The 27,129-nt window shown below is 51.6% G+C and overlaps 2 protein-coding genes across 7 annotated transcripts; both read left to right on the top strand.

Moving 5' to 3' along the window:
• The first annotated feature begins 70 nt into the window (after positions 1 to 70).
• Positions 71 to 15,600, top strand: LOC122169869 (L-gulonolactone oxidase-like). Of its 5 annotated transcripts, none has more exons than XM_042836351.1 (13): positions 71 to 962; positions 2,391 to 2,418; positions 3,447 to 3,548; positions 3,887 to 4,012; positions 4,824 to 4,918; positions 5,995 to 6,085; positions 6,716 to 6,901; positions 12,708 to 12,815; positions 13,043 to 13,119; positions 13,511 to 13,660; positions 14,186 to 14,350; positions 14,778 to 14,868; positions 15,065 to 15,600. In XM_042836351.1, the coding sequence occupies exons 1-13, from the start codon at positions 910 to 912 to the stop codon at positions 15,191 to 15,193; spliced, it is 1,401 nt and encodes a 466-aa protein (XP_042692285.1). In that variant the 5' UTR covers positions 71 to 909; the 3' UTR covers positions 15,194 to 15,600. The 5 variants fall into 5 exon arrangements, with proteins under 5 accessions (XP_042692285.1, XP_042692288.1, XP_042692287.1 ...); XM_042836354.1 differs by having other exon boundaries at positions 71 to 951; positions 15,065 to 15,599; XM_042836353.1 differs by lacking the exon at positions 2,391 to 2,418 and having other exon boundaries at positions 71 to 951; positions 15,065 to 15,599.
• Positions 15,601 to 16,120: 520 nt separating this feature from the next.
• On the top strand, positions 16,121 to 26,793 carry LOC122169868 (nuclear GTPase SLIP-GC-like). Of its 2 annotated transcripts, none has more exons than XM_042836348.1 (19): positions 16,121 to 16,498; positions 17,214 to 17,372; positions 18,004 to 18,096; positions 18,183 to 18,297; positions 18,887 to 19,109; positions 19,516 to 19,722; positions 19,934 to 20,152; positions 20,411 to 20,586; positions 20,698 to 20,716; positions 21,213 to 21,293; positions 21,573 to 21,678; positions 21,915 to 22,048; positions 22,182 to 22,346; positions 22,645 to 22,802; positions 23,106 to 23,241; positions 23,800 to 23,908; positions 24,448 to 24,584; positions 25,945 to 26,035; positions 26,429 to 26,793. In XM_042836348.1, the coding sequence occupies exons 2-19, from the start codon at positions 17,345 to 17,347 to the stop codon at positions 26,494 to 26,496; spliced, it is 2,265 nt and encodes a 754-aa protein (XP_042692282.1). In that variant the 5' UTR covers positions 16,121 to 16,498; positions 17,214 to 17,344; the 3' UTR covers positions 26,497 to 26,793. The 2 variants fall into 2 exon arrangements, with proteins under 2 accessions (XP_042692282.1, XP_042692281.1); XM_042836347.1 differs by lacking the exon at positions 16,121 to 16,498 and adding an exon at positions 16,506 to 16,609.
• The last annotated feature ends 336 nt before the right edge of the window (positions 26,794 to 27,129 follow it).

Genomic DNA, 27,129 nt, shown 5'->3' with positions numbered 1-27,129 from the left:
GGAAGGGCTGGGCAAACATGCCTGGTATTTCCCTTCCTTTCCTGCGGGGGCCCCCCCCCCCCCCACCAACTCTTCCCCAGGCCTCAGTTATTTTCAGTCTGGGATTTGTGGTTTGTCTGGCTGCAGGAAGGGTTGCAACACTGTCTGCTTTTGTCATTTGTTTTTGTTGGAGGTGGGCAGGAGTAGGAGGACCCCATTGCACCCCCAGCAAATCGCAGAGCCCCATCGTGTTGTATGCAGGGCTGCAAAGCGTGGTATCCCCAGTCCCTGCAGCACCCCCAGGGATGGCTTTCACAGGGAGATCCCAAACCCCTTTCCCTAGCTGCATGCCCTATAAACCATCTACAATGCCACAGCAGGGTGGTGCTCCAGCAGGACATTGCTCCAGCAGCCCCTGGCCTCAATCCTCACCTCAGGGCCCCTCACCTGCAGCCCCAGTTGGCTTCTTCAGCCCCACAGGTGCAAGTGTACCCTGTGCATATGCATCCTCAGTTCCTTGGCTACACACACACATAACCCCAAGGGTGCATGCATCCTTGTTCACCTGGGTGCACACATCCTTAGCCCCTTGGGTGCATGCATCCTGGTTCCTTTGAGTGCATGCATCCTTGTTCCCGTGGGTGCATGAATCTCAGGATTATTATCAAGAAGAAAAATCGTTACCTGGCCCTAAAGCGAGTGGGGAGTCAGCAGTTTGGCTTTGGCAAAGCATAAATCAGTGTTGATGTATTTCTGGGCTGTTGGCAGTGTTTAGGTGCTGGCTGGCACACAGCAGCAGCACTGGGTTAATGAGTGTTTGCTACAAAGTGCAAAGGTTTCTCTGGGCCCTACACGTTTTGCTCAGCTCAGATCTCAGCACCAACGTGCTGCTTTGCACACCGGATCGTGGGGCGGCTCCCTCTGCTTTTAATGGGGTCTGTCCCCAACCCTTCAAGGCTGCAGGGCCATACAGTAAGGACATGGTGCGCTCCCCTCCCCTCCCCCCCGCAGGCCCTATTGGCTATGGGAATGGAAGCAATTAACAGAGCAAAGGGAAAAAAGCCCTTGGAGACTGAGAAGCAAAAGTAAAGGATAAAAGCTGCCCGTAATTAAATTCTTTTATTTTTTAATGGAGAAGAAAGGAAAGGAACCGGTTTCTGGCTGGAAGAAGCAGTGCTCAGATCATTCTTGACTCTCGGATACTCAGAGAGCTGCAGCAAAGCACTGCTGCCCCATATGTCCCCATTTGTTATAGGGGCATTGGTGGCTCTCCTGGTCCCCCCACCTTTACCCAGCCCTGGGGAGGCAGCAATATGGGCAGAATCTGCAGGCACGGGGCAGAGCCTGGGCTGGGATCCCTGCAGTTTGGAAGGACATTGCAACTGGGGAATGCATTGCAATTGGGGAATGCGTTGCAATGGAGAACATTGCAGTTGGGGAATGCGTTGCGACGTGACAGCGAGGAGAATGGCTGCAAAGGTGTGATGTTCCTACAGGTTTCACAAACATAATGTTTTTGGAGGGAGGCCCAGAGCAGGACCCTGGTTCTGTCACAACCAGAGGACTGCAGCAACCTCAGCTCAGCCCTGCCTGGCACCGAATAACTGTGCTCAAGCAATGGTGTTCTCCCCTGGGTGCAGCCAAGAGCCTGCAGGCACCCAGCTGGCGTGTGGAGATGGAGGAGGGGGGAGGCTGCTGCACCTCTGCTGTTAATTAGTAATTTCTGGGCTATGTTTGGAGCTCTGCTGACCTTTGAGCACCCGCAGCTGTGAGCAGGGCAGGCGAGGAGGTTGTTGACCCCAATCAGCCCCATAGCTGGCTAATTACTCATTAAATCGCTGTGGTGCAGTTAGGGAAACCTCAGCAGGGGTTCGAGGTGGCCAGTGGGCCAAGGAAATTTGGAGGTGGATGGGAGGAGATGTGGAGAGCTCTGAGGGAGGTGCTGGAGAGAGAAAGGTTCTTCAGGCTCATGCTCTGCAATTAAAAGCAATTAGTAGTTGTGCAGTTGCACTGTGTCCTGCTCCCAGTGGGGCAGCAGAGTGCATTGCGGGCGCCAGGCGAGTGTGCAAAAGTGTGAAGCATCGCAGTGCCTGTGTGCACACCCAACCTGAACCCCTTTGTATGCATGCAACCCACAAGCCGGCAGGGCTGTTCCCTTCAGTCCCATGGGATGTCCCCTTCAACAGGAGGATCTCCTCCCCACAGTCCCAGGGTTTGCAGCATCCCCCCCTAGCCTGGGGCAAAGGGCACAGCCCCTCTGCTCCTCCTGCAGAGGGCTGTTACTCATTATCCCCCCTGGGCCTGGGGAGGGGCTGCTTGCTGAGCCAGGCAGCAGCAACCCTGCATCACTCCACAACATCCCCCCACATCACCCTGCATCGATCTACCTTGTCCTGCATCAAACCCCACAGCGCCCCACGTTTTCCATCCAGCAGCATGGTAAGGAGGGGAGGGGGGCACCCCGCTGTGGGGTAGCATTTGGGGTGGAGAGGGGCTATTATTTACTGTGACTTTTGATAAGGATCGGATAACAAATTAAATGAGAAGCCAGAAAGGTTTATTGTAAGAAAGGGGGGAGGGAGGGAGCAGATTCCCTTTACGAGATAGGATCGGGCTGTGGCTGCTGAACAGGATTTTCTGACCCACCAAACATCTCCTTTCCTCAATTTTGTTCTTTTTTTTCCCCCATGTATTTCATAAAGTCTCCCTGTTACCCTGGCTCTGCATCTGTAACTCATCCCACCTCCCCCTCACCCCCAGGGCTGTGAGCTGTGGGATCAGCATTGCTCTTGATGGCCCTGTCCCCAGGCAGTGTCACCTCCCTGGGCAGGGTGATGGGCCATCAGGCAGTGTCCCTGCCCTGCCCGGGGGGAGCTGGGACGGGAGCAGTGGGGTGATGGGGATAGAGGAGCTGGGGTACCCCTGCTGCTCCCTGGAGAGGTCTGGTTAGATTTGGGGTGTCCTCCTATGGGGTCTGCTTTTTGCATGCCCGTGCAAAGTGAGTTGAGAGCTGAGTGTGGGAGAATGGGGTGGGTTGTACTCATGCAAGATGCCTACGGCAATCCTCCCGCATCTCCCCATTGACTATGGGGACATCTCCAGCAGGGTGCTGGGCTGAGATGAGCTTCTGTGCCCTCAGTAACCAACTCCTGTGGAACCCAGCCCTGGTATGGGGGCTTTGACTGACAAAGGATGAACAGCAGGGGAGGCATTTCACACAATTGCAGACACATTCCAGTTGGAGAAGATCAGCAAGCCCAGCCCACCGTGCCCACTGCCCAAGTCACTCAGTGCCACATCCCCAGGGTTCTGGAACACCTCCAGGGATGGTGACCCCACCACCTCCCAACCATTTCAGAGGAGAAATGTTTCCTGATAGCCCACCTGAGCCTCCCCTGGCACCACTTGAGGCCATCGCTTCTTGTAGTATCTGTTCTGCTCTGCTTCACATCTTGGTTTTGACCCAGGTTCACGGCCAAGGAGGAGTCAAGTTCCAGAATTGGGCCAAGACTTATGGCTCTTCCCCAGAGCTGTACTTCCAGCCCACCTCAGTGGAGGAGATCCGGGAGGTAAGGAGGAGCTCCCAGATCTGTTAGGAACTAGGGGAGGAATGGCCAGTGAGGGCAGTGCCACTTCGTTGTGTTCAGATGGCTCCCAGACATGACAGCATGGATCCTTCCCTCAGCCCCAAGTTGTCACCCAACCTTCTGAGCCACAGATATGGGCATCACCTCTTTTGGGGTGATCCCAAGGGCGGCTGTGCTGGGAGGAGACTTGTTCCAGGGGTGGCTTTGGGCCTGAATGATGAATTCTCTGTGTAAAGATGGGTGAGGCTTGAGGTTGTAATGTGCCTCCGTCACCATCCATGGGGTGTTGGGTGCTCAGGGGCTGTGTGTTGCCCCAACAGATCCTGGATATGGCCCGGCAGCGGAACAAGAGGGTGAAGGTGGTGGGGGGTGGCCACTCGCCCTCTGACATCGCCTGCACTGATGACTTCATGATCCAGATGGGGAAGATGAACAAGGTCCTCAAGGTGAGGCCTTGGTGGCCCTGGGATATGATGGCACTTGCCTTGGCATGGGGATGGGTGGTATGGCACCAGCATACCTGGGATGGAGGATGAGGGGGTCTTTTTCTCACAGGAGGGAGTTCTCCCAAATCAGACCCTGAAATGTTGGTGCCAGAACAGGGAGTGGGAGTTTTCCCATTGTGTAGAAGCCTTGTAGCATTGCGTAGAAGCTTTCCCCTTGTGTAGAAGCTTTAGAGCATGTGGAGCTGCCATAAAAATGCAAGGGAATGAGGATGTCTTCCCAAATTGTGTTTGAGGAGGGCTCGATATCTACACATTGTCGTCTCCATGGCATGCTCGTAAATCATTTGGGTTGAAAAAGACTTCTGAGATCCCCTAGTCCAACCCCAGCCCACCCCACCATGCCCACTGCCCACATCCCTCAGTGTCACATCCCCACGGTTCTGGAACACCTCCAGGGACAGTGACTCCACCACGTCCCTGGGCAGCTGTGCCACTGCACCACTGCTCTTTTGGAAAAGAAATTTTCCCTAGTATCCAATGTGAGCTGTTGTGTTTCTCCTGCTTTGCATCCAGACCTGAGGGTGCAGGGAGACGCTGGGCTTTTACTGGGGCTGAATGGCCTGTGTGCATGCATATACATGTGTATCTGCATATTTGTGTGTGTGTGTGCAATAGAGGGTGAAGAAATCTTGACTGTAGCAGAAAATTCTGAGAGTTGTATCACTGCTGGTAATTAGGGAGCAACTCAGGCCCTGCCTGCCAGAAGCAGGATGCACAGCTCCAGCAGTGCAAGCTGTCCCATCCTTTGCAGGTGGACAAGGAGAAGCAGCAGGTGACGGTGGAAGGTGGGATCTTCCTCTCAGATCTGAACGTGGAGCTGAGCAAGCATGGGCTGGCACTGGCCAAGTGAGTGGGATACGTGTGCTGGACCATCCCTATGTGTCTGCTTGGTGTCCAGCCTTGCCCCAAATTGGGTGTTGGGATGTAGCAAGTTTGGGGAGCTTATGCTGCAGTGCATGGGTGTTTGCTTTGGGATCTGATGGGGCACTGAGGCTCTGCAGAGTGATCCCAGCTGGTCCAACCACCTCCTACCTGCAGTGGTGTTCAGGAAGGGGCTTGCAAAGGGAAACACTCATGGAAAGCTGACCTCTGCAGACCCCAGGGAAGAAAGTACTCTTTTATTCCAGGCTGGCTCAGTATGCAATCATAGAATGGCATGGGTTGGAAGGGACCCCAAAGATCATCAAGTTCCAACCCTCCTGCCACAAGCAGGGTCACCAACCTCCAGATCTGCTACTAGACCAGGTTGCCCAAGGCTCTGTGCAACCTGGTCTTGAACAGCTCCAGTATCCTGCGTCCCTCAGTTGATATGAGTGATGGGTTTTTCAGAAGCCCTCCGGGGTCAAATGGCCACTGGTTTGGGTGGGGACAGCAGGACGTTCATGGAGGATAAATCTATCAAGGGCTTTGCAGCATCCATAGAGAATGGGCCTGGTTTAGGCGGTCCCTGTATCCCAGCTGTCGGAAGCTGGAGGGGGATTTGGGAGAAATGGCAGGAACAGCACATCGTTAAGAGGTGGTTTTAGCCTTCTGCCATCCCCATGTGTCTGCTTTTGCTGTGGTTGGGGAGACAGAATGTGGGACATTTCTCCATGCCAGTGAGTCACTATAGGCTGATGGGGAGAGATGGGGACTTGTCAGCTGGGACAAGCTGGGCTGGCAGAAGTGACCATCTCTCTTTTCCTCTCTGTGGACTAAAGCAGGATCCTGATAGATCTGGCCCAAGGAGAAGTTCACATATAGTTGAGAAAAACATTCATGGCTGCAAGGTGCCCTGAAGAGCAGAAAACCCTGCTCAGAGGGGCTGGGGACATGTTCTGGGGGATTCTGTGCCAACACACAGGGTCAACATCCAGCTCAGTAGGCTACCCCATGCCATGTCCCACATACTCAGGTCCTCACCCAACTTCATTTGCCAACAGCTTAGGAGCCGTTTCTGAGGTGGCAGCAGCTGGTGTGATTGGGACAGGGACGCACAACACTGGGATCAAACATGGCATCCTCCCCACCCAGGTGAGCCACAGTGTCAGTGTGTGGATGTTGGGTTCTGAGGGCTACAGGGGATCCATCCCATTGTCCCATCGCCTGGTCTGGGGCTAGCATGTCCCATGAAGGACCCTGAGCCCAAATCCTCGATGGGTCAGCCCAACTCATTCCCTGGACACACTGAGACCTCTTCTGCCACCTATGATCCAGCCCCAGACTCCTCTGTCCCTATGCTTTATTGTCTTGTAATCTGTTGAAATTGGTAGAGATGTGTTGATGGTTGGACTTGGCCATCTCAGTGCTCTCTTCCAATCCCTGTGATTCTATGAAATAGGAGAAAGCACTTAGTTCTTCTCTTACTGAAGCCCCCCCACGCTGAACCTTTGCAGGGTCCGGGTCTGTTGTTAACTGGACAGTTCTGAAAATGCTCCTCTCCTGTCTCAGATCCTACGTGGTGGTCCCACCAATGCTTGTGGAGATGTGAAATCATTTGGGGGAGGTTTACTTCTTTAAGTTGGCTTTTAAGATGGCTTTTCCCAGTGCCCTTGAGGTACAGAAGGGTCCTTTTATGTCAGCACGCCAAAGGTGACAGAAGGAGATGTGGAGTCTGGGACACAAGGTTGGGTGCTCACAGATGCCTGACTTTGCTCCTGGCAGGTTGTAAGGCTCTCACTACTGACAGCTTCAGGGGACATCCTGGAGTGCTCTGAGTCCATCAATGCAGACATCTTCCAGGCTGCTCGCCTGCACCTTGGCTGCCTGGGTGTTGTGCTCACCGTTACCTTCCAGTGCGTGCCCCAGTTCCACCTGCACGAGGTGACCTTTCCATCCACCCTCACTGAGGTAAGGTGCTGACTGTGCTCCCAAAACCTCCTTGGGAATAAGCAGAGTTCCAGGCAGAAATAGTTGGAGGGAGATTGGGAAGTAGTAGGAAATAGCGTGAGTGTGCTTAGGTGGTAACTGTTGCATAGGTTGTACCTGTTGTGTGTCTTCATGTTGTGCTTTGTGGTGTCTTTTAAGCTGGGAATTGATCAGCATGACCAAGGAGAGGTTGGCCAGGGAGAGAAATGCCATTTTAATTTCCCATGAGTGGGAATAGTATCTTCTGGGCCTGGGACCAGAGTGGTGTGGGGTCTCCTTCTTGGAGATCTCCCCAAGTCCCTTGGCTGTGGTGCTGGGCACCCTGCTCTGGGTGGCCCTGCTGGAGCAAGGGGTGACCAGAGATGGTTACCTCAAATCTCAAGCATCCTCAGCTCTGCTTTCAGCCCTGAATCTGTCCCAGGGCAGTTCAGTGGTATAAAGGAAGCCTCACCTTCATCACTGCTATAACATTTCACCTTTCAGCCATTTCCAGGCTCCTCTTTTGAAACTGGTTTGGACTGTTGAGGATGTTTTAAATATATATATTTTTTTGCATTTACCCAGTCTGAGATCCAAATATCTGGTTTTTACTATCCTGGATCAGCATCTGTGCAGCCCCATGGCTGTGTCCCAGCCTCTCAGCATCAGCATCACTCTGACTCAGCACGGAGGTGGCAGAGGTGGGACCCGGGTTTCCTGGCTCAAAGCCCCCATTCCTTGTGCATCACCCTGCTTGATTTTAAGTCATTCCCACACCTGGTGGGTTTAAATCACTCCCACATCTTGTGGATTTCAGACACTCCCATATCTCATAGGCAATGCCTGATGCAGATTTAATGTTCCAGCTGGAGAAAATTGTCCTGGCTGGAAATCCCAGGCTGCCAAGCCAGTATGCTGGCCAATCTAAGCAAGAAGAAGGGGAGGAGCTTGTGCCTGCACTGCCCTGCATCCCTGACAGCCAGCAATGACTGCAGGTACCACGAACCTGGTGCTTCAGGGATGAGCTGCCTCCACTGTGCTGCCTCCTGAGAACCAGAGCTTTGCTTTTCCCAGTGACAGATGGGCCACCTAAAATAGTCTGGGAGCAGCTTGGTCCTAACTTTGTCCCTTCGTGTTTGCAAGTTCTGGGGATTTTCAAGATGGGGATCCCATCTTCCAGCACAAAGGTTGGGTTTAACCATTATTTTTTGAGAGGAACCACGCTTCCTTCCAGGGAAATATGAAAGGGCACAATGGGTGGCACACTTCCAGGCCACGCTAACAAATTCCTTCTCAGCACTCAACCACGGAGCTGCACGTAGCTGTGAAAAACTCCTTTTAAGCCATTTGTCACGTTGCTACTGCCTACGTCATCTCCCTCTTACCAAGGGTTCCAACCTCCACAACGAAGGTGTATGGCACTAGTGGCCCATCTGAAGTATCCTGTGGACTTTTGACCCCATCTTGCACAGTTCTGAAGACTTCACACAGTGTCACTTCTTGGCAACTTCTGCTGCCTGTCCTCTCCTTGTTGTCCCATCCCCATGGCACACGGCACATGAAAGGGCACTGAGGAAAGCAGAAGCTTGGGTTCCTGCTGGCTCTGGGGCTGAGCCACAGGACTCTGCATCTGCACAGAGCTCAGCAGTTTGAACAGTTGGACTTGATCATCTTAGTGGTCTTTTCCAGCCTTTATGACTCTATGACTCCCTTGGAGCCCTCCCACCCTCGTATTGCCACAGTGTTGGATGGGGTGGCCCCTCCAGGGCTGAGACATGACCTGTCCCGTGTCACCAACAGAAGGTCATCACTGGAGGCCAAAGCCAGCAGCACTGTACCACCTGTGAACAGACTGTTATGAGATCTGATGGCCTTTCATCAGGACAGACTGCATTCACTGAAAGAGTTACCTTTCTGAATGGGGAAACTGAAGCACAGAGTCCAACAGATGGAAGAAATCAGTGATCCTGAATCTGCTCCAATCACTGATTATCTGTGTCCTCCTAAGAGGTCTGACATCCCTGCTGCTGTACAAACCTCAGCAGCATCTTCATCCCTCATCCCATCTGAGTCTCACAGGTCCATTTCCAGCTTTGGCTAACACCAGCGCAGAGCTTCGTTAAGCTGAGCTCATGAAAAATGAAAACTTCTTGGACACAACAGTGGAATTTGTTGCAGGATTGATCAGAGCCGCAGTGATGGTAAAGCTCTGAGAAATGCTGTCCTTAATTTTTTAAGGACTGAATTATTCAGTGCCCCATTGGGGTGGCTTGAGCACCGCCAGCAATGTGAACTGAAGCGGGATCATCTTTGCAAGTCCTGATCCATAGCAGCCTGGTGGCCTTCGAGTTGTGCTGTGGGTGGTTGGGCTGAGCTGGAAGGAAGGCAGGAAGGTCCATGCACACCACCCCAGCACCTGTGGCATCTCCATCGATCACCCAGGAGAGCAGCCAGAGCTGTAGCACTATGGGCATCCCTGGAGATGTTTCCCCATGGCACCCTCTTGGCCAGCACTGAGTTCCTTGCAGGTGTTTCCAGTTGCAGAGGGGATGAGGTTTGCATTGAATAATTCAACCTGCAGCTTCCCTGGTGTCCTGTGGCAGAGTTTGCCTGCTTAAATGCATAGAAGTGTGGTAGGATCTGCTGGCTCCTTATAGCTTGATCCTCATCTGTCCTACAGCACTGCTCAGACCTTCACCTGAACTGGCATCACCTTTGGCCAAGTAATCTCTAAGTGTCTGGGGTTGGAAGGGACCTTTGGAGATCATCTATCCACTCCCTGTTCATGAGGTGCTTTTCCAGTGCCCTCTGCCAGGTTTCTGTCCCTGCTGCTGAGCATCCCCATCACCTCCTGTGTGATGGGGTCTCATCCTCAGAGATCTCCCAGAGCTGTAGTGCTGGGTATGACATGGGCAGAGCAACGGTGCTCAGGCTTAGCAGTGCGCTGGACCTTCCCTTAACAGCAGATCTGCCCTTGAAGGTGCCAGTTGTTTTACACCTCCTAATCTGCCTTTTAGCAAGAAGAGCAGTTGTGTTTGGGACGTGCCCACAGCCCCGTAGGGCTGGAGTGTCTTTCCCTGTCCCTCAGGGCTAGCAGGGCAAAGCAGGGATGCACCCTATAAATATTAATGCCATTATCAATCCTCTGTTGTCGCTGCTCCTCGCTTGCTTCCACATCTCCAGCTTTCATGTTGAGTGGCCCAGCGAGGCGGAAGAGAATAATGGCAAGGGAGCAGGCTGCTTGAAATATTTAAGCCTGAGTTATCTAAGACATTGCAAATAATATATGTGTCAAAGGAGCCAGGCTTGGATTTGTGGTTATGTAAGATCTGCTTGCCTTCTTTTCTGGCCTCGTGATTGTCTTTATCATTGGAATATGCTCAGCTGCCCTGGCTGCTGATGGTGACTGGGAACAAAGCACAGATAGAGAGGATTGGTGGCACGGCTGAGGTCACCTGAGCCCCATAGCATGTGCTGGGGTGGTGATGGGGCTGAGTTCAGCCTCTCCTCGACCCAACCCGATGGGAAGCTAAAGAGGGTGAGGATGGGCCAGAATAAGATGCTTGTTCCACTGATGAGTTTCCCAAAAATTCCAGCACTGGAATTTTTGAAGTTGGAGGGCTGAAGAAGTTTGGCTCTGAGCCTTCCACTGCTGAACCCAAACCCCAAACCCTTGTGAGATAGGAAGGTAGTGATGGGACAAGGAAGGGCTGTTTTAAATTAAAAGGGGGAGGTTTAGGTTAGATGTTATGGGGAAATTTTGTCCTCAGAGGGCAATGAGAGCCTGACACTGCTGCCCGGAAAGCTGTCCCATGCCTGGAGGTGCACAAGGCCATGGATGGACCCTGGGCAGCCTAAGCTGGCTGATAGGGCCCACAGCCCAGCAGGGATTGGCGGTGTTGTAACCTCTTCCAAATGAGGTTCTATGATCTTTAAGGTTCCTTCCAGCCCAACCCGTTCTGTGTCTCTGTGATCATTAACTACTCTTCCAATCCAACTGTTCTATGATTCTACAATCCTTGAGATTTCTTCCAACCCAACTCATTCTGTGTGTCCCAGGCCCCTAGGACATGTCCCTTGAGCGCAGGTACCCAAGCCTCGTTGTGCACCTCATCCTGGTGCTGTACCTAACCTGATCCCCCCTGCCCAGCAATGCTGACGTTGCCTTTAGTGTGCAGATGCAGATCTTCCCTTTGGAAGCGTGGGTACAGGGTGACATTTAGCACCAGCATCCTCTCCCAAAACACAAGCTCTCCACACTCCCTGGCTCTGATGGACCTGGAGGACATGTGCCAGTGGCTTCACACTCCTTATCCCCCAAGGTCTGTTTCAACCCAGCCTTTATGTAGCGAAGGGATTTGTTCTAGGAAAGCAAAATGAAGCTAAGCCAAACTCCCCCAGTGTGCTCCTGGGCCATCTTCGTGGCATGAGAGAAGATTTCCGCTCTGCGTCCTCTGCCTCCGACCCAGGCGATGTCCCCAAGGACTCCCACTGCTCCCGCCTGCTTTGCAATTATCCTACAAAGCCTTCAGCTGATTTCCTTCGGGCTGATCTGGCTCTATCAGAGGGATCAAAGGCACACATTGAAGAGGTCGCCCCGCTAACAATTTGCTTGCGCTCTCAGGAGGAGGAGCAAGAGCTGCAGGATCACCTTGAAAGCTGCTGCCTCTGCACGCTTCTCCCCCCTAACTTGTTTTAGCTCCTCGGTGCACTTGTTCCTAATACAAACCAGAGAATGTATGGGGTCGTGGCTTTTGCCCTGTTCCTGCTTGCACAATCATTGACTGCTTCCTTGGAGAGTCATGGAGTTGCAAACAAGAGCTTCTCCAGCCAGAAAATGGGAATTTCTCTATGAGGTTTCATGGCTCAGTGTGCCCTGTGAATGCGTAGTTAATGACAGCAGCGTGAGGTCATTAATTCCCACTAATTGCAAGAATGGCTGTTCACTGTCCACCACTGAGGTTGCCGTACCACATGACCATGCAGTGGCCTTAACCTCACGGTGAGGTCACAGCAAAATGCTCAGTGCTGGAGCAGCCCAGCCTGGTGATTAATAGCTCATTAGTACAAATAACCCAAATGGCCCATCTGGAAGTGAGCATCCGTGACCTCCCTGGGGTTATGACCATGGGTCACCATGCCCTGCATGCTTCCCTTGTGTCAAGCAAACCCACTGGGTTTTCTTTAAGCTTTCCTGCAAAGCTATGAGGGATCTCTGCCAGGAGGAGCTGGGGATGCTCTTTGCAAGAGTGGTAGCGCACTGTGCTCAGGGTGAGCACAAGTTTTTGTACATGCAAGCATGGAGCAGGAACAAAGACTGATATATCTCCTAATTTCTGCAGTGGGATTTCCTTGAAGGAGCACTAGGATGAGACCCTGTGTCCTTAGGAACAGGCTGTCCTGGGTCTGCAGCAACCCCCATCCCCACCTGCATTGTCCCTGCTGTCCCCGTTCCTGGCTGTCTTCAGCTGCTGGCAGGCAGCTCATCCTCTTTAAAGAGCTGCCTTTCCTAAAGCTCTTTTTTGTGTCTTGATGAATAATTTGTCAATTCTGCATTTGGAGCAGGGTGCATCTCTGGGATGGGACTGTGTTGTGCATCCTGGTTCCATGCTGCACATCCTGGCTGCATCCAGCATTGTGCCAAGCTGCACAGTGTGTGAAGGGGAAGATGGATGTGCTGCGCTACCCTCGTGGAGTCCAGTCAGCCCCATAGGCTCTGCCCTGTAACCTTGGACCTTGACACTGTGTGGGGTCCCTTCTTCTCAGGGTTATAATCTCCTACCAGCCCTGTTTCCTTTGGTTGTTGCAGGTCCTCAATCACCTTGATGACCACCTGAAGAGATCCCAATACTTTCGGTTCCTGTGGTTCCCACACAGTGAGAATGTCACCGTCATCTACCAGGACCCCACCAACAAGGCAGGTACCACTAGGCCCCAAGAGGAAGGGAGAAGGGCCATCACCAAAGCTGCATCCCAAAGCCTGGTCTCTTCCCAGGTCTGGATGTGACCCTACTTCATCATGGGAGAGAGATGTGGGGGTCCTGGGGTGCCCTTCTCCAGACCCCCACTCCAAAGTGGGATGCAGAAAGCTGCAATCCCTGCCAGTCCCTAATGACCATCATCTTCCTCTGCTTGGCTTTGCAGCCCCCCTCTTCCTCTGCTAACTGGTTTTGGGATTATGCTGTTGGGTACTACTTGCTGGAGTTTCTCCTCTGGATCAGGTAGGAGCATGGGGAGGGTTTGGGCAGCCTCATCTCTCTGTTTTCTGCATCTCTGCACTCGGGGATGTGGTGGCAGGGGGGAGGATGCGACTCAAACCCCCCCATCCCTGGGAAGAGGAGGCTGCCCACTGCCTTCTGTGCAGGAGCACGTTGGGGCTGGGGCTGATAGCAGGGGCTGCACTGCCCTCGTGTGCACAGAGCTGGAGTAGCCTGCGCATTTGCAAGGGAAAAAAAATAATAAATAAATAAATAGGAACTTTCTGAGGATGTGATACCCGGGGTGAATAGAGGGGATGCAGCCCCTTCAGAGGGCATCCCTGGGTTGGGGCTTGGGCTCCGTAAGCCCTGAGCACTGCCCTGTTGGATTCTCACCTCCTGCTCTCCCCCGCAGCACCTTTGTGCCCAGCTTGGTGCGCTGGATCAACCGCTTCTTCTTCTGGCTCCTCTTCAGCTCCCGGGTGGAGAACATCAACGTCAGCTACAAGATCTTCAACTACGAGTGCCGCTTCAAGCAGCATGTGCAAGACTGGGCCATCCCCATGTAAATGGCCCTGCAGAACCCTGACCCATCCCAAAATACATGCTGTCCCCTGTGCTCTGCCCAGCCTAGCTTGCCTGGAGCAGGAGCAAAGCCACAGGGAAAGGGACCAGGCTAGCAGGCACTACTGCCATCTGCAGGCATAGTGTGGGGACCCTTCTGCACCCATATCTTGGAGTACTGATACCATGTCACATTACAATCTTTGGTTGTCTGGAGGAGTTTTGGGTGCCCCACCTCTGGAGGTGCTTAAGGCCAGGTTGGATGGGGCCCTGGCAGGCTGATGTAGTAGGGGGCACCCAGCACACGGCAGGGGTTGGAGCTCAGTGATCCTTAAGTCCCCTCCAACATAAGCCATTTTATCATTCTGTGATCTTGGAGCTTAGTGATCCCAAAGTGATAGGATGGATATGCTGGGATATGTCACAGGGACATGGTGAATTAGCATAGGAATGGAGCTAGGGGCATTTAAACCCAAAGGCTGCTGGGTGGGACCATGCTGACATTAACTGAGCTGCTCTTGGGCAGTGAGAAGACAAAGGAAGCGCTGCTGGAGCTGAAGGCTGCCCTGGAGAACAACCCCAAGATGGTGGCCCACTACCCTGTGGAGGTGCGCTTTGCTCGAGCGGATGAGATCTGGCTGAGCCCCTGCTTCCAGCGGGACAGCTGCTACATGAACATCATCATGTACAGGTGAGCAGCCCTCTCCTCTCTGTTTAGGATATGTACTCAGAGAAACACACACATCTCAACCACCTCTGGCTCTCAGCTGCCCCTGCAGAGCTCGTGCACTTTTGCTTGCTCACCCCACTTGGTGCTGGGCAAGTGTTAGTGGCATAGAAACATAAAACCATAGAATGCTTTGTGTTGGAAGGGACTTTAAAACCCATTCATTCCCAGCCCCTTCCTTAGGAACAACTCCCACCAGCCCAGGCTGCCCAAAGCCCCATCTGGCCTGGCTTTGGCCATTGCCATGGTGTTCCTAGAGGGTTTCCACCACCTGGATCTTGTCAAAGAGTCCATGATGGTCCCCTGGGCTTGCCCTGCTCCCCCTGGTGCGGGTTTCTCAAGGGGGGTGTACAAATTCCCCTATCAATGCCCCCTTGCTTGGCTCCCCCAGGCCCTATGGGAAGAATGTGCCCCGGCTCAACTACTGGCTGACCTATGAGGGCATCATGAAGAAGTATGGTGGGAGACCACACTGGGCGAAGGTATGTGTGGCTACATTCTTCCTGGGGTCCTTTCCCTTTCTCCATCACGGCTGTTCTTGGTGGGGGCTTTTTGGGTGGGAGAGGGCCAGAGAAGGGCTCCCACATCAGATTTCTCCCTTGGGGAGGGCTGAGCATGGGCTTCACAGCAGTGTGCTCCTTAGCCACAGGCAGCCCCCCACCATTTCCTCTCCTGTAGGCCCACAGCTGTACCCGCAAGGATTTTGAGAAGATGTACCCGGCCTTCCCCAAATTCTGCTCCATCCGGGATAAGCTGGACCCTACAGGGATGTTCTTGAACACCTACCTGGAAAAGGTGTTTTACTGACAGCACGGGAATGGAACAACTCAGGAGATGGAAGAGAAATCAGCTGTCATCCCTGGTTCTCAGGACATAGTCCTTGGTGACCCCAAAATGCTGTATTCCCAGCTCTGTTCCCAGCTGTTGCAATGGCAGGCAGCATGGGCTGGCCCTGGGAATGGGGCTGTGTGTTGGCATCGCTCCTAGTGGGTCCCTGAGATGTGCACAGTTCCAAGTGTCTCCTGTCCAAGCCAACATCTGAATAAAGAGCTTTCTAGCAGAGCCAGCCTCAGTGTGTACTTTCAGGTGGGTATGGTGTGCCCAGGTCTGGGGACCAGAGGACGGGCTTGGTGTCCCTGAGTCAGAGCTGGACACAGGGACCAGAGCCCATTGCACAGCTCAGGCTGGTGCCATCCAGGTCTTTGGGCTCAAGCCATTGCCCCTTGTTGAGGAACACAGGCAGATATTGGAAGAGGTTGCGTCTGTGTTGGTGTAAGAGAAGCCATGCTTGGACAGATGGACTTTGTCCTTTCCCAAAAGCCATGGGAGATGTTCCTCAGGATCCAGCAGGGCAATTCCCACGCTGCAGTCTCTGCTAGAAATTGTCCCCACTGGAGCAATCCAAATTGCACTGGCCTGGGCCTCACTTCTATTACTGTAAGATGGGAAAGTGGACATGATCGTGTAAAGAGAAGCTGGAGGATTCCCCACTAAGATCAGTACAGATGGGCAGATGATCAAAAATGCATTTAGTGCCCTGTGGAGTCAAGTAGAAAATGTTTACAATGTTTGAAATTGGGCTCAGTGATCCTTACAGGTCCCTTCCAACTCAGAATATTCTATGGTTTGAAGCTCAGTTGAACTTTGGCTTTTGGAGCCATCAGCTGGCATAGGGTGGACCTTGTCCTCTGTATCTTGCTTGCTTCAGCTTCCCTCGACCTCAGGTGGTTAAAAATTTGGCTAAACTGAAACATATGCAGTTTGTGTCCAACTTCTCAGCTTGTTCCCAGCCCAACGTGCAGTGGCCAGGACCCCAGTGGAAAGATTAAGGCAGGGTGAAAGTGCTCTGGGGTGCCCAATGGGTTGAGTCAGGGAAGAGGGAGAGGCTGGAAGCAGCGCGGCATCTTGGGCAAAAAACAAAGGCCAGGTGGTTCCTGCACGTGATGTTTCTGAGATTCCCCAAGTTCCTGCCTGCTGGAGCCTCATCTGAGGTGCAGCCCTTGGAGCCCCATGCCTTGAGCCGCTCTCAATGTACAGGTCTGCTGGAAACTCAACCTGAAGATAGCTGTGTTGTAGTTTAGAGGACTGATGATGAATGTGAGCAGGAAGCAGGTGAGGATTTACCTGGGGGTTGGCCTCCTTCCAGGGGGAGGAGTTTTACCAGGTTTCATTTCTGCTGCAAAAGAGGAATTCCCGGAAAGCCTTCGAATCCGAAGATAAAAGGTTGTATGTCCTTGCATGTGTTTAAATTGCTTTTGTAACAGATTTCTTTTGCTGCCTGAATAATGTGCTCTCAGCTTTTAACCTGTTCAATTTCTTCTATATCTATTTACTGCAATGCTGGGGAAGGTTTCTTCCCAAGGAGATCTCAAATCCTTCCGTGCCTCGGTTTGTTGGGCTTGGTTTCCCGGTAGAAGCTTCAGTCTGACTCAGCCCAAAAAACCTCTCTGAATTCTTGAAAAAGCAAATTAACATAATTATCAGCTCAACCTTTACACTTTGTGTGCCACAACAGGCGTCTCTGGTTTGGTGGCACAAGAGGCAGATACTGCTTTGTGTTTTCTCTGCAAATTCTTCCACCTTCAACACCTTCTCCTAAGGCTGTCGTCATCCATGATGTTGCTGGCAGGTCTCTGAACTCTGCCACCCTCACGTTAACCGCATCTCCCTGTTCCTAAGGACACCTTAAGGTTAAGCCATGGTGTGCTGTGAAGAAGCCAGAATGTGTGAATCCTTGTGGAAGTCCTGCTGTGACGCCCAAGGAGGCAGTGGTGGCATCCTCAAATCATGGCTCTGGAGGAAGTGACCGTGTTCTTCTCTCCCACAGGAGGCTCTTGCAGTGCTTCCATCTCTGTCCTGGGGCCACCACCTTCTGAGCTGCTGAGACCTGGTTCCACTAAGGGACAGCACCCTGCTACTCAGCCAAGGTCACCCCTGGTTTGGCATTACTCTGTTACAATGGCAGAAGGATGTTCCAGACCATCTGGTGAGTTTAAGGGGGTCCTGCATTGTGTCTTCCTTCACTGTGAATGTCACTGAACCTGTAATTATAGAATTATTATGGTTGGAAAGTCTAACCTCAACCAAGTCTAACCTCAACCCATCCCCACCGTGCCCACTGACCATGCCCCTAAATGCTTCTCCATTGGAGAAGAGGCTCAGATCCACTCTCAACAACTCCTCTGACCACCCTGAGGTGGAACTTCCCAAAGGGGACTATAGGGAGGGGCTCTTTGTCAGGGAGTGTGGTGATAGAACAAATGGCAATGGCTTTAAATTTAGGGAAGGTGTAGGTTAGACATTAGGAGGAAATTCTTCACAATGAGGTGAGGCCCTGGCACTGCTGCTTAGAGGGCTGTATGTACCCTGTCCCTGGAGGTGCCCAAGGTCATGCGTGGGGCTTTGGTCTGTGGGAGGCGTCCTTATGGCAGGGTTGGTGCTGGGTGGGCTTTAAGAGCCCTTCCAACACGAACCAGTCTGGGATTCTGTAGTTCAGCATCATGAGCTTTAAAGGGATGCTCCCCCAGAGCTGCCAAGAATGATCTTTAGTTCAGAAACCCTCTAGTGAGATTTGGAGATCAGAAGCATTAACCAGAAATCCCCTTTCCTCTGACAAGGTGGCAATGATGATTCACTGGAAGAGACTCCCAAGAAAAAGAGCAGGAGAGACCTAATTCTTGAGGATGGGGAGCGAGAGACTCTTAAGAACTGTAAGTAGGGAAAAGGCACAGTGCCTACTGACCCTGGGCTTGGAACATGCATCTCTGCAGCCCTGACCTCGGTGTCCTTCCTGCAGGTAAAAGGATGCAAAGTGAACTAAAGACCATCCTGGAGAAGTCCTCCCAGAAGCTGTCGCAATTCCTCCCTATATTCAGCCAGCCTGGGGCAAGAGAGGGGATCCTATATCTCAGGTGAGTTGATGGGTATTTTTTGCCTTAAAAGGCATCTTTTGATTCTTGTGTGAAAAGGGGCTGCCCAGAGCTTTTGCCTCATAGAATCATTCAGACTGGAAAAGACCTCCAAGATCCCCAAGTCGAATCTCAACCCATTGATGTCCAATCTGCCATCCTTTGAAAGCCACAAGCCTATTGAACTTATTTAAATTTTAATTATGGTGGGGAGGCCCTGGCACTGCTGCCCAGAGAACTGTTGGGTGCCCCATCTCTGGAAGTGCCCAAGGGCAGCCTGTGCTGGTGAGGGGAACACAGCCCATGGCATGGAGTTGGACTGAGGGGCTTTGAGGTCCTTTCCAACCCAATCACAGAATGGCCCAAGTTGGAAGGGACCTCAAGGATCATGAAGCTCCAACCCCCTGCCACATGCAGGGCCACCAACCTCCCCATTTCATAGCAGCCCAGGCTGCCCAGGGCCCCATTCCATCCGGCCTTGAACACCTCCAGGGATGGACAGGGCATCCACAGCCTCTCTGGGGCAGCCACAACCCTGATGTATTTCCATGATCCTATGAAATGTTCCTTTTTTTTCTCTCTCTGTGCTCAGGAACCGCCTCACAAGCTTGAAGCCCGACATTCTGATGGACCCCATTTACATTGGTCTCTTTGGCAGCACTGGGGCAGGGAAAAGCACATTGCTGAATGCCATCATAGACAAAAACTTCTTCTTGCCAGTGTCGGGGAGCAGTGCCTGCACATCCTGTGTGGTGCAGATCAACACAAGCCGCAGTAAACAGCACGAGGCCAAAATTCACCTGCTCGCAGATGAGGCATGGATCATAGCTCTATGTTTCTTGAATGTCTCCCTAGAGACACTCAGGGTTGGGTTGGATGGAGCTTTTAGCACCTGATGGAGCTGTGTGTGTCCCTGTTCATTGTGGGAAGTTGGACCTGATGGCCTTTCAAGGTCCCTTCCAACTCAGATGATTCTGTGATTCAATGTTTGCCTTTAGAGGAGAGAGGAAAGAGGCTTAGCTGGCTTCTCCAGAGGGAAGCACAACCTGATGGAAGAATGTGGGAGGGGAGGATGTGACCCAAAGGCCAATGTGTCCCCAAAGAAGTGATGGGCACTGGCGCTGGTTCCTGCTGGTTTAGGTGTGCCAGGAGGGAGGAAGCGATGGGATTTCTTGCAGGCATCCAAGCCATAATTTCTGTACATCTAATGTGTCCTGCCAGGAGTGGAAGGATGAGCTGAAGGGTCTGGTGGCACTTGTGGACCCCAGTGAAGACAGTGAGGACAACAGTGAAAGAAGTGAGGCTGCTTTGAAGATCTCTGCTATCTATGGGAAAGGAGCTGAAACTAAGAGTTACGAAGAGTTGTGCAGGATGAAACCCATCGTTTCCATTCCCCCTTCAAGATGTATCATCTTCAGGGAAACAACAGTGAGTAGCCCCTGTATGTCATGGAATCCCAGAGCTGCACAATGGTTTGGGTTGGAAGGGAACTTAAAGCCCATCCAGTTCCAACCCATGGGCATGGTCACCTCCCATAGACCAGGATACCCAAACCTCATCCAACCCTGGTGGGGTTCTGGTGTCTCTGAGGTTCTTTGCTGAGGGGGGGTCACTACTTTATTCACTTGCTGTGGCCCAGGCAGAAGAACTTTCGGACAAAATGTGCCCGTATATCCGGAGTCCAACCAGTGCAGTAGGAGAAATGAAGGAAGAAGACACAAAAATGCAGATCTGGCCCCTGATCAAAAATGTGGAAGTGACTCTCCCGTATTCACAAGTGATTCCGGAAGGTGTTGTCTTTGTGGATATTCCAGGGACAGGTGATTTCAACAGCAAAAGGGATGAGATGTGGAAAGAGGTGAGTGTGAGCTGCCCCACTAGGAGGGCAGGAATATTTGCTTCTCTGCATGTGGCATACTTCTGTTCTCTAAGGATCAGTGATGGAGAGGCCTGGGAGCCTCCATGGGGCTGTGGGGAACAGGGATACCTTTAACAGAAGGTGCACACCATTCTGGTGTGGCATGTCTGAGTTAATGGGAATAAAAAGTGCTCAGCATCTGCCGTGTGTAATCTCATCCTTTATTTCTGGCCCTCCTTCCCCTCCTGCCCCTTGCAGAACATCAACAAATGCTCTGTCATTTGGGTGGTCAACTCCTTCCAGCGGATCCTGGGAGAAAAAATCCATGAGATGCTGCTGAGAGAGGGCATGAAGGCTTTCCAGAGTGGGATGTGCAGGGACATCTCCTTGGTGGCCACCAAGTCTGATGACTTGAATCTAGAGGAATATAGATGGTAATGAAACAAGTAGGGTGGGTGATGCTGGGTATCCCTTCTCCTTGCAGGATCTGGGGACTGCTAAAATCATTCAAGTGTGTAATTTCTGCCTTGTTTTTATCTTTTCAGGGAAAAAAAGAAAAAAAATGTGAGTATTTTTCAGCCTTACATTTCTTCATCCCTTTCACAGAATCATAGAATCGTAAAGTCATTAAGGTTTCAAAAAATATACAGTAAGATCACCAAGTCCAACCATCAGCTCATTCCCACCATGCCCAGTCATAGAATGATAGAATCATGAAGGCTGGAAAAGACCTCCAAAAGCACCAAGAGCGACCCCAACCCACCCCCACTGTGCCCACTGACCATGTCCCCAAGTGCCACATCTCCATCATTCTTGAACATCTCCAGGAGCAGTGATTCCATTTAAGGAAACTGGAGAATTTCCTATATGAATCAGTGTGGCTTGAACAGAACTGATGGGCTTGATACAGAAACCAGGAGCTCTGTGCAGTTCTTTGTTAAGAGAGTCCTTCATTAGGGAGAAACTGTCCTGGATGGTCCATTTGACCTTAGAAGTTCAGGATCCCTAAAACATTACTGGGAAATGTCAGTAGTAATTCCTATTCTTTCTTCCAACACAGATAAATAAACACGATGCTATCCTGGAAAGGAATGCGGCTGTGAAACAGGAGAAGAGTAGAATGATAAAGAAAAAACTCGAGGTAATGTTCCTTGGAGAACCTGGTTGGCATACGTCTGTATGGCACTGTTCTTCATTAACAGACATTTTCCATGATGTCTGCTCTTTTTCTAGTAGCCTCTGCTTGCTATCTTTGCTCTGTGTTTGGTCCGTTTGGTCCCTGGTCATCTCCAGTTTAATTCTCCACTGTCTATGAAAGAATCGTGTGGAATTTGATGGTGGAGATGTCCCCTAACCAGCACTTGCTTCATGAAAAAGAAGAACCCAGCTGACATGAGCTCGGGGTGTTCATGTCTTTCAGGAAAAGCTCCCAAATGACTTGGAGGTGGTGCACAAGGCTGACCTCGTGTACACCGTCAGCGCCCGCGAGTACTGGCAGGAGGAGACGCTCAGCAAGGAGGAAACAGGTGATGGCTGGGTTTTTTGCTGCAGGTGACATCCAGTGATGCAATGCAGGGCTGTCATAGAATCATAGAATGGCCTGGGTTGGAAAAGATCATAATGCTCATCTAGTTTCAACCCCCCTGCAATGTGCAGGGTCGCCAACCAGCAGCCCAGGCTGCCCAGACCCACATCCAGCCTGGCCTTGAATGCCTGCAGGGATGGGGCATCCATGCTCACCCAACCTCCCACCTGCTTGCAGAGATCCCAAAGCTGAGGGAGTACGTCCGCAGGTTTTACATCGAGCAGAAGAGGAACGTGCTAATGGATCACACCATGGAGGCCATCACTATTTTCTCTCTCATCTGGAGTCTCCGGGCCAACAAACATGCTCAGGTTCGCCCAGAGCGGCTTTAGGGAACAGCTAAAGGGAAAGGTGGGGAGGTAGTTTGGCTCTGGTGGGGTTATTTATGGCTCTGTTGTGATCTTATTATAATTATTTTTTCTTTCTGTTGTCCACTGATGTCAGTATCAGCTTGCAAAAAGAAATCACTTGAGAGAGATCATGGTGCAGAAGATTGCTGATCTGGAGAAGGATATTAAGGAGTGCTTTCTGCCCATCGAGCAGCCACTCAAGGAAGGCGTAGAAGAAGCAAAGAGGTCCTATAAGACAGCTATCCGAAGTATCCTCAGTGTGAGTATAAATCGGTTTCTCTGCTCTCTGGTGACAGTGGCAGGGCTTGAGGAAACAGCACGGAGCTGCATCAGGGGAGGGTCAGGTGGGGGGTTAGGGAAAGGCTGTGCCCCAGAGGGCAATGGATGTGGAGCAACTCCCCAGGGCCAAGGCTCAGAGCTCAGGGAGCACTGGGATACCACTCTCAGATGTATGCTCTCCGGATGGTCCTATGTGGAGCCAAGAGTTGGACTCAGTGATCCTTTGGGGTCTCTTCCAACCATGGCCAGGCTGTGCCTCATCACGCTTCTTTCTGCAGCGCAACCGCGGGTACCAAGGCTACCACCAGACCCTGAGGGCCGTGTGCCTGAAGAAGGGGGTCTATGCCTCCCGCACCTTCTACCGGATAGACATCAACAGCTCCTTGGCACAGCCCATCTACGAAAAGATCGACATGAATTTTGGGAAGGTGTTCAGGTGAGAGCCTGCCTGTGTTCAACCGCAGTTTCCATAGAATCCTAGAATCATTTGAGTTGGAAGGGACCCTTACAGGCCATCTGATCCTACCCCCTTGCACAGAACAGGGACACCCACAGCTCCATCAGGTGCTCAGAGTCCCATCCAGCCTGACTTTGGCTGTCTGCTGGGACATCCATCACCTCTTTGGGCAACCCGTGCCAGTGCTTCTTAGAATGGAAGCATAGAATCCTGAGAGTGGGGAGGCCACGGAGTACAAAGCGATTGCCATTGTCCTTTTTGATGAATTTCCTACCCCGACAGGATCCAGATGGGCACCTGCTCCACACTGAAAACCTGCCTTGATGCTTTCAAAGAGGCCGTGCAGCAGAAACTACAGGAAGCCCAGATCAAACTGATGGCTGACAATGAGCACAAGCTGGCGTTCCTCAAGCAGGAGGTACACTTGCCTTGCAAGGGGAGCAAGAGGAGATGGAAAGGGGTAAAGCACTGCTTGTGTAGGACCTGTGGAGATGACTTGCTCTGTTTGAAGTTCCTGGAGAGAACACAGAGGGAGATATGAGCAGTCTTCAACAAGCATGATCATCAGCAGGGTTAGGAGTTCTTCCACTCTTTCTTGAGTCCTGGAATAAAACTTCCCACTTGGACATCTTCATGTTAATTCATAGCAGTGGAAAAATGATGCCCACTGGACATCTGTTAAATGCCACACTCCAGTTTAGGTCATCGTTATGGGGTTATTAGTATGAAGTGGTTAGCTTAGGTCTTCTGCAAAAGAGCAGTGCTGCAGTGGCACAGCTGCCCAGGGGAGGTGGTGGGGTCACCGTCCCTGGAGGTGTTCAAAGAATGTGGAGATTTGGCACTGAGGGACGTGGGCAGTGGGCATGGTGGGGTGGGCTGGGGTTGGACTCGGGGGTCTTAGAGGTCTTTTCCAGCCTGAATCATTCTATGGTTGTATGACTGTCTTGTGGGCAAGCACTTGAACTAATTCTTGTAGACAGACTTCATCGTCAGTGAGGCTGAGAAACTCATCCTTCAGAAAAAAGCAGAGATCTACCAGTCCCTTGTAGTATCCATTCAGAACGACCTGCTGCTCTGCTATGAAGGTATGACCATCACCTTTGTCCTGAAGGTTCTTTCCATTTTAACAGGATGACCCCACTAAGGGCTGAGCAGAAGGGTGCAGGCTTATAACTTACCTATAGAAAGGCTGGGAAGGAATCCACAGGGAAAGGATTGTCTGTTAGGTGGTCGTTGACTCACAGAGATTTTAGAAGTCCAAAGTAGCCCATACTCAAATATGGAAATTTACCTGCCTGATTTACACCAATTTGTTAATTTTTGTAATCTACAGACATCTTCTAGCTCTGATTCATTCCTATTCGTGTCTCTGAAGGAAGAAGCAAAACTAATAAGCTCCTTAATCTGTTTCTTTCTTCCTTTCCTGTCAGTAGGTGGCATACTTAGGAAACAAAAAAGTTAAAATCCAGCTGGTTGAATGCAGGTCCCTGGCATGAGCAGAGGCAGATGGGTCTCCTGCTGTAGAAAACCACATCTGTGACCTTGTGACCCTTTCCTAAATCAAAGCATTGTCCCCTCTCCTCTTGGGCTGGACCCCAGTGTGACAATGACCCCTTTGCCACAGAGGCTGCTGCAGTGAGAGGACAACAAGCCTACCAGAGGATGCAAACTATCCTTAGCAATGGTATCATGAGAGCGGTGGAAAGCGGGATGTTTGAGAGAGCTGAGAACAGCATGAGAGAGCACCTGCAGGACATGAAGGTAAGTTGGGTGCCTTCGTGTTCCTTGGGGACCTCTTCACAGCTGTGGGCAGAGCTGTGTAAGTAGAGGACAATGTCCCCAAAAGGAGCTTGTGTACATGTGTGATGACAGGAATGCGTTTTCTTGTGAAGCATTGGCTCACTTGTGGTTCTTGGTGATGCTTTTGCTCACATGCTGCACTCTTTGGCTGCATTCACAGAATCACAGAACTGTAGGGGTTGGAAGGGACCTCTGGAGATCCCCCAACCAAAACCCCTGCCAAAGCAGGTTCCCTATAGTAGGTTACAGGGGAAAGCGTCCAGGTGGGTTTGAATATCTCCAGAAAAGGAGACTCCACCACCTCTCTGGGCAGCCTGTACCACTGCTCTGCTACTGTCACTGTAAAGAAGTTATTCCTCATGTTTGTATGGAACTCCCTGAGTTTCAGTTTGTGCCCATTTCTCCTTGTCCTGTTGCTGAGCACCAGCAAGAAGACCCCATCCTCCTGACCCCCACCTTTCAAATATTGATTACACTGATCAGATCCCCTCTCCCTTCTCTTCTCCAAGCTGAACAGCCCCAGGGCTCTCAGCCTCTCCCCATCAGGAGATGTTCCAGGCCCCCACCATCTCTGCAGCCCTCCTCTGGGCTCTCTCCAGCAGTTCTCTGTCCCCCTTGAACTGGGGAGCCCAGCACTGGACTCAGTGCTCCAGATGTGGCCTCCCCAGGGCAGAGCACAGAGAGGAGGATCACCTCCCTTGCCCTGCTGGCCACGCTCTGTGCAATGCATCCCAGGGTTGTATTGGCCTTCTTGGCCATAAGGACGCACTGCTGGCTCGTGGTCAACCATCAGTCAACCATTGGTCGACTGTCAGTCAACCAGTGATCAACCATTGGTCAGCTGTTGGTTAATTGTTGGTCAACCTGTTGTCCACCAGGACATCCAGGTCCTTCTCTGCAGAGCTCCTTTGCAGCAGCTCAGCACCTAATCTGTACTGATGTGTTCAGTTGTTCCTCCCCATGTGTAGGACCCTACACTTGCCCTTGTTGAACTGCCCCTCACCATTCTGCATTCAGTGTGCTCAGGACAATGCATTTTTATTTTACCCAAAGAGGCTCTGCTCTGGAAATATTTAACTCCTATAAAACATTGAGCCTTCTCAGAACAGCCACGCTCTGTTCTGAACTGTTGGCTTGTGCTGCAAACCACCCTCTCCTTCTCGTACACCAACATCAGGGATCAGACCGAGAAAAGATGGGTTGGTGGCTGCCCCTGTGCTTCCCCTGCTGGGAGGTGACCAGGTGCACTGACTGGGACTGGGGGGATGAGGAGCTCCACTTCTCTCCCCTGATGATGTGCTTGGTCATGTGATGGCTGCAGGATCAGATCACCAAGAAGCTGGAGGAGGACTTCTCCAACATGCTCAGCCTCGCCTTCTGCCCCTGGGACCAACTGGATGGCAAGCTGCCAGGTACAGCCCTGTAGATGGGTTGGGAGCTCTTTGTGCTGATCCCACATCCCCTTCCTGAGGGCGTGACAAGGTGACAGCGTGATGCAGACATCCAGAGCTGCAGTCCCACCATGAAGTGCTTTCCTTGGTTCCCATGGGCATCAGAGGGATGTGCCATAAGCAAGCATTGTGCCCACATCCCAGCCAGAGCCTCAGGACTCCCCAGCTTGTCTCAAAGCTCTGCATTCTACAATCCCCAAATCCATACACATCTGTATGGGCACAGGTTTAGTGATGGGGTCAAATAAATCCCAGCTAGGTACACCAACTTCTTGAGCACTTGCATGGAGGAATCTCTCCTGTTCTCCAGAGGCAGATGTCCAGCTGACTCTAACAGGCTCCTCTGTTTTGCAGACTTGCAGAATGAATTCTTGAACATCAGCTTCATTCACAAGACCCTGCAATCAGCCAAAATGTCTTAGAGGGCTGCAGGAATTGCCCCTGATGGTGTGGTCTTATTACTCGTGGTTGTGGCTTGCTTTCTTTATCCTGTGACTTTATAGGAAATTATCTCCAATGTTTTTTGTTTCCTCTTACAAAGCATTTCTGAGATATTTTGTATGCATTTTATATTACTGAGTAAGTAAGAGTCCTGGGCAATTCTTAGTGCCCCTTCCCTGCATGCCTACATGCCAAACGTACCCTGATTTTACTAGCCAGGCTTATATTGCTCTTGATGCTTCAGATTTTTCTAATAAAATAAAGGTGTTGTAAACAAACCTGTGTACACGTAGTGTGCTCCTGTGAAAGCCAGGCTTGGGTAAAACCAGCCCCATACAGCTGCTGCAGAAGTGCTTAACTCTGCAGAAAGATCCAGTGCAAAGCAGAGGTGATGGGTTTGCATGGGGCACAGGTACTAAAGGTGTGCTGGGCTCAGGGGGAGGATAGAGGTGTCTCAGCAGCTCCAAACTCCAACCAGAAATAGAAGAAACCTTCCCTGTGAGAATCATAGAATTGGAATCGTTCAATTATCCAGGTTGGAAAAGACCTCCCAGGTCACCCAATCCAACCCCAGCCCACCCCACCAATGCCCACTGACCACATCACTCAGTTCC

The sequence above is a fragment of the Centrocercus urophasianus genome, unplaced genomic scaffold, assembly GCF_019232065.1.
Source record: "Centrocercus urophasianus isolate 14NV4802_14NV808 unplaced genomic scaffold, USGS_Curo_1.0 seq_596, whole genome shotgun sequence".
NCBI lineage: Eukaryota > Metazoa > Chordata > Aves > Galliformes > Phasianidae > Centrocercus > Centrocercus urophasianus.
The sequence above is the reverse complement of the archived record's forward strand: the minus strand, read 5'-3'. Positions and strand labels throughout refer to the sequence as shown.

What these genes read in the sequence shown, in the direction of transcription:
- LOC122169868 (XM_042836348.1), top strand. Translation starts at nt 17,345, where the DNA reads ATGGCAGAAGGATGTTCCAGACCATCTG. An exon ending in AGGATGTTCCAGACCATCTG is followed by an intron (nt 17,373 to 18,003) that starts GTGAGTTTAAGG and finishes TCCTCTGACAAG; the next exon opens with GTGGCAATGATGATTCACTG. An exon ending in GGGCCAACAAACATGCTCAG is followed by an intron (nt 22,049 to 22,181) that starts GTTCGCCCAGAG and finishes CACTGATGTCAG; the next exon opens with TATCAGCTTGCAAAAAGAAA.
- LOC122169869 (XM_042836349.1), top strand. Translation starts at nt 1,888, where the DNA reads ATGGGAGGAGATGTGGAGAGCTCTGAGGGAGGTGCTGGAGAGAGAAAG. An exon ending in ATGGCATCCTCCCCACCCAG is followed by an intron (nt 6,086 to 6,715) that starts GTGAGCCACAGT and finishes TGCTCCTGGCAG; the next exon opens with GTTGTAAGGCTCTCACTACT. An exon ending in GAGTTTCTCCTCTGGATCAG is followed by an intron (nt 13,120 to 13,510) that starts GTAGGAGCATGG and finishes TCTCCCCCGCAG; the next exon opens with CACCTTTGTGCCCAGCTTGG.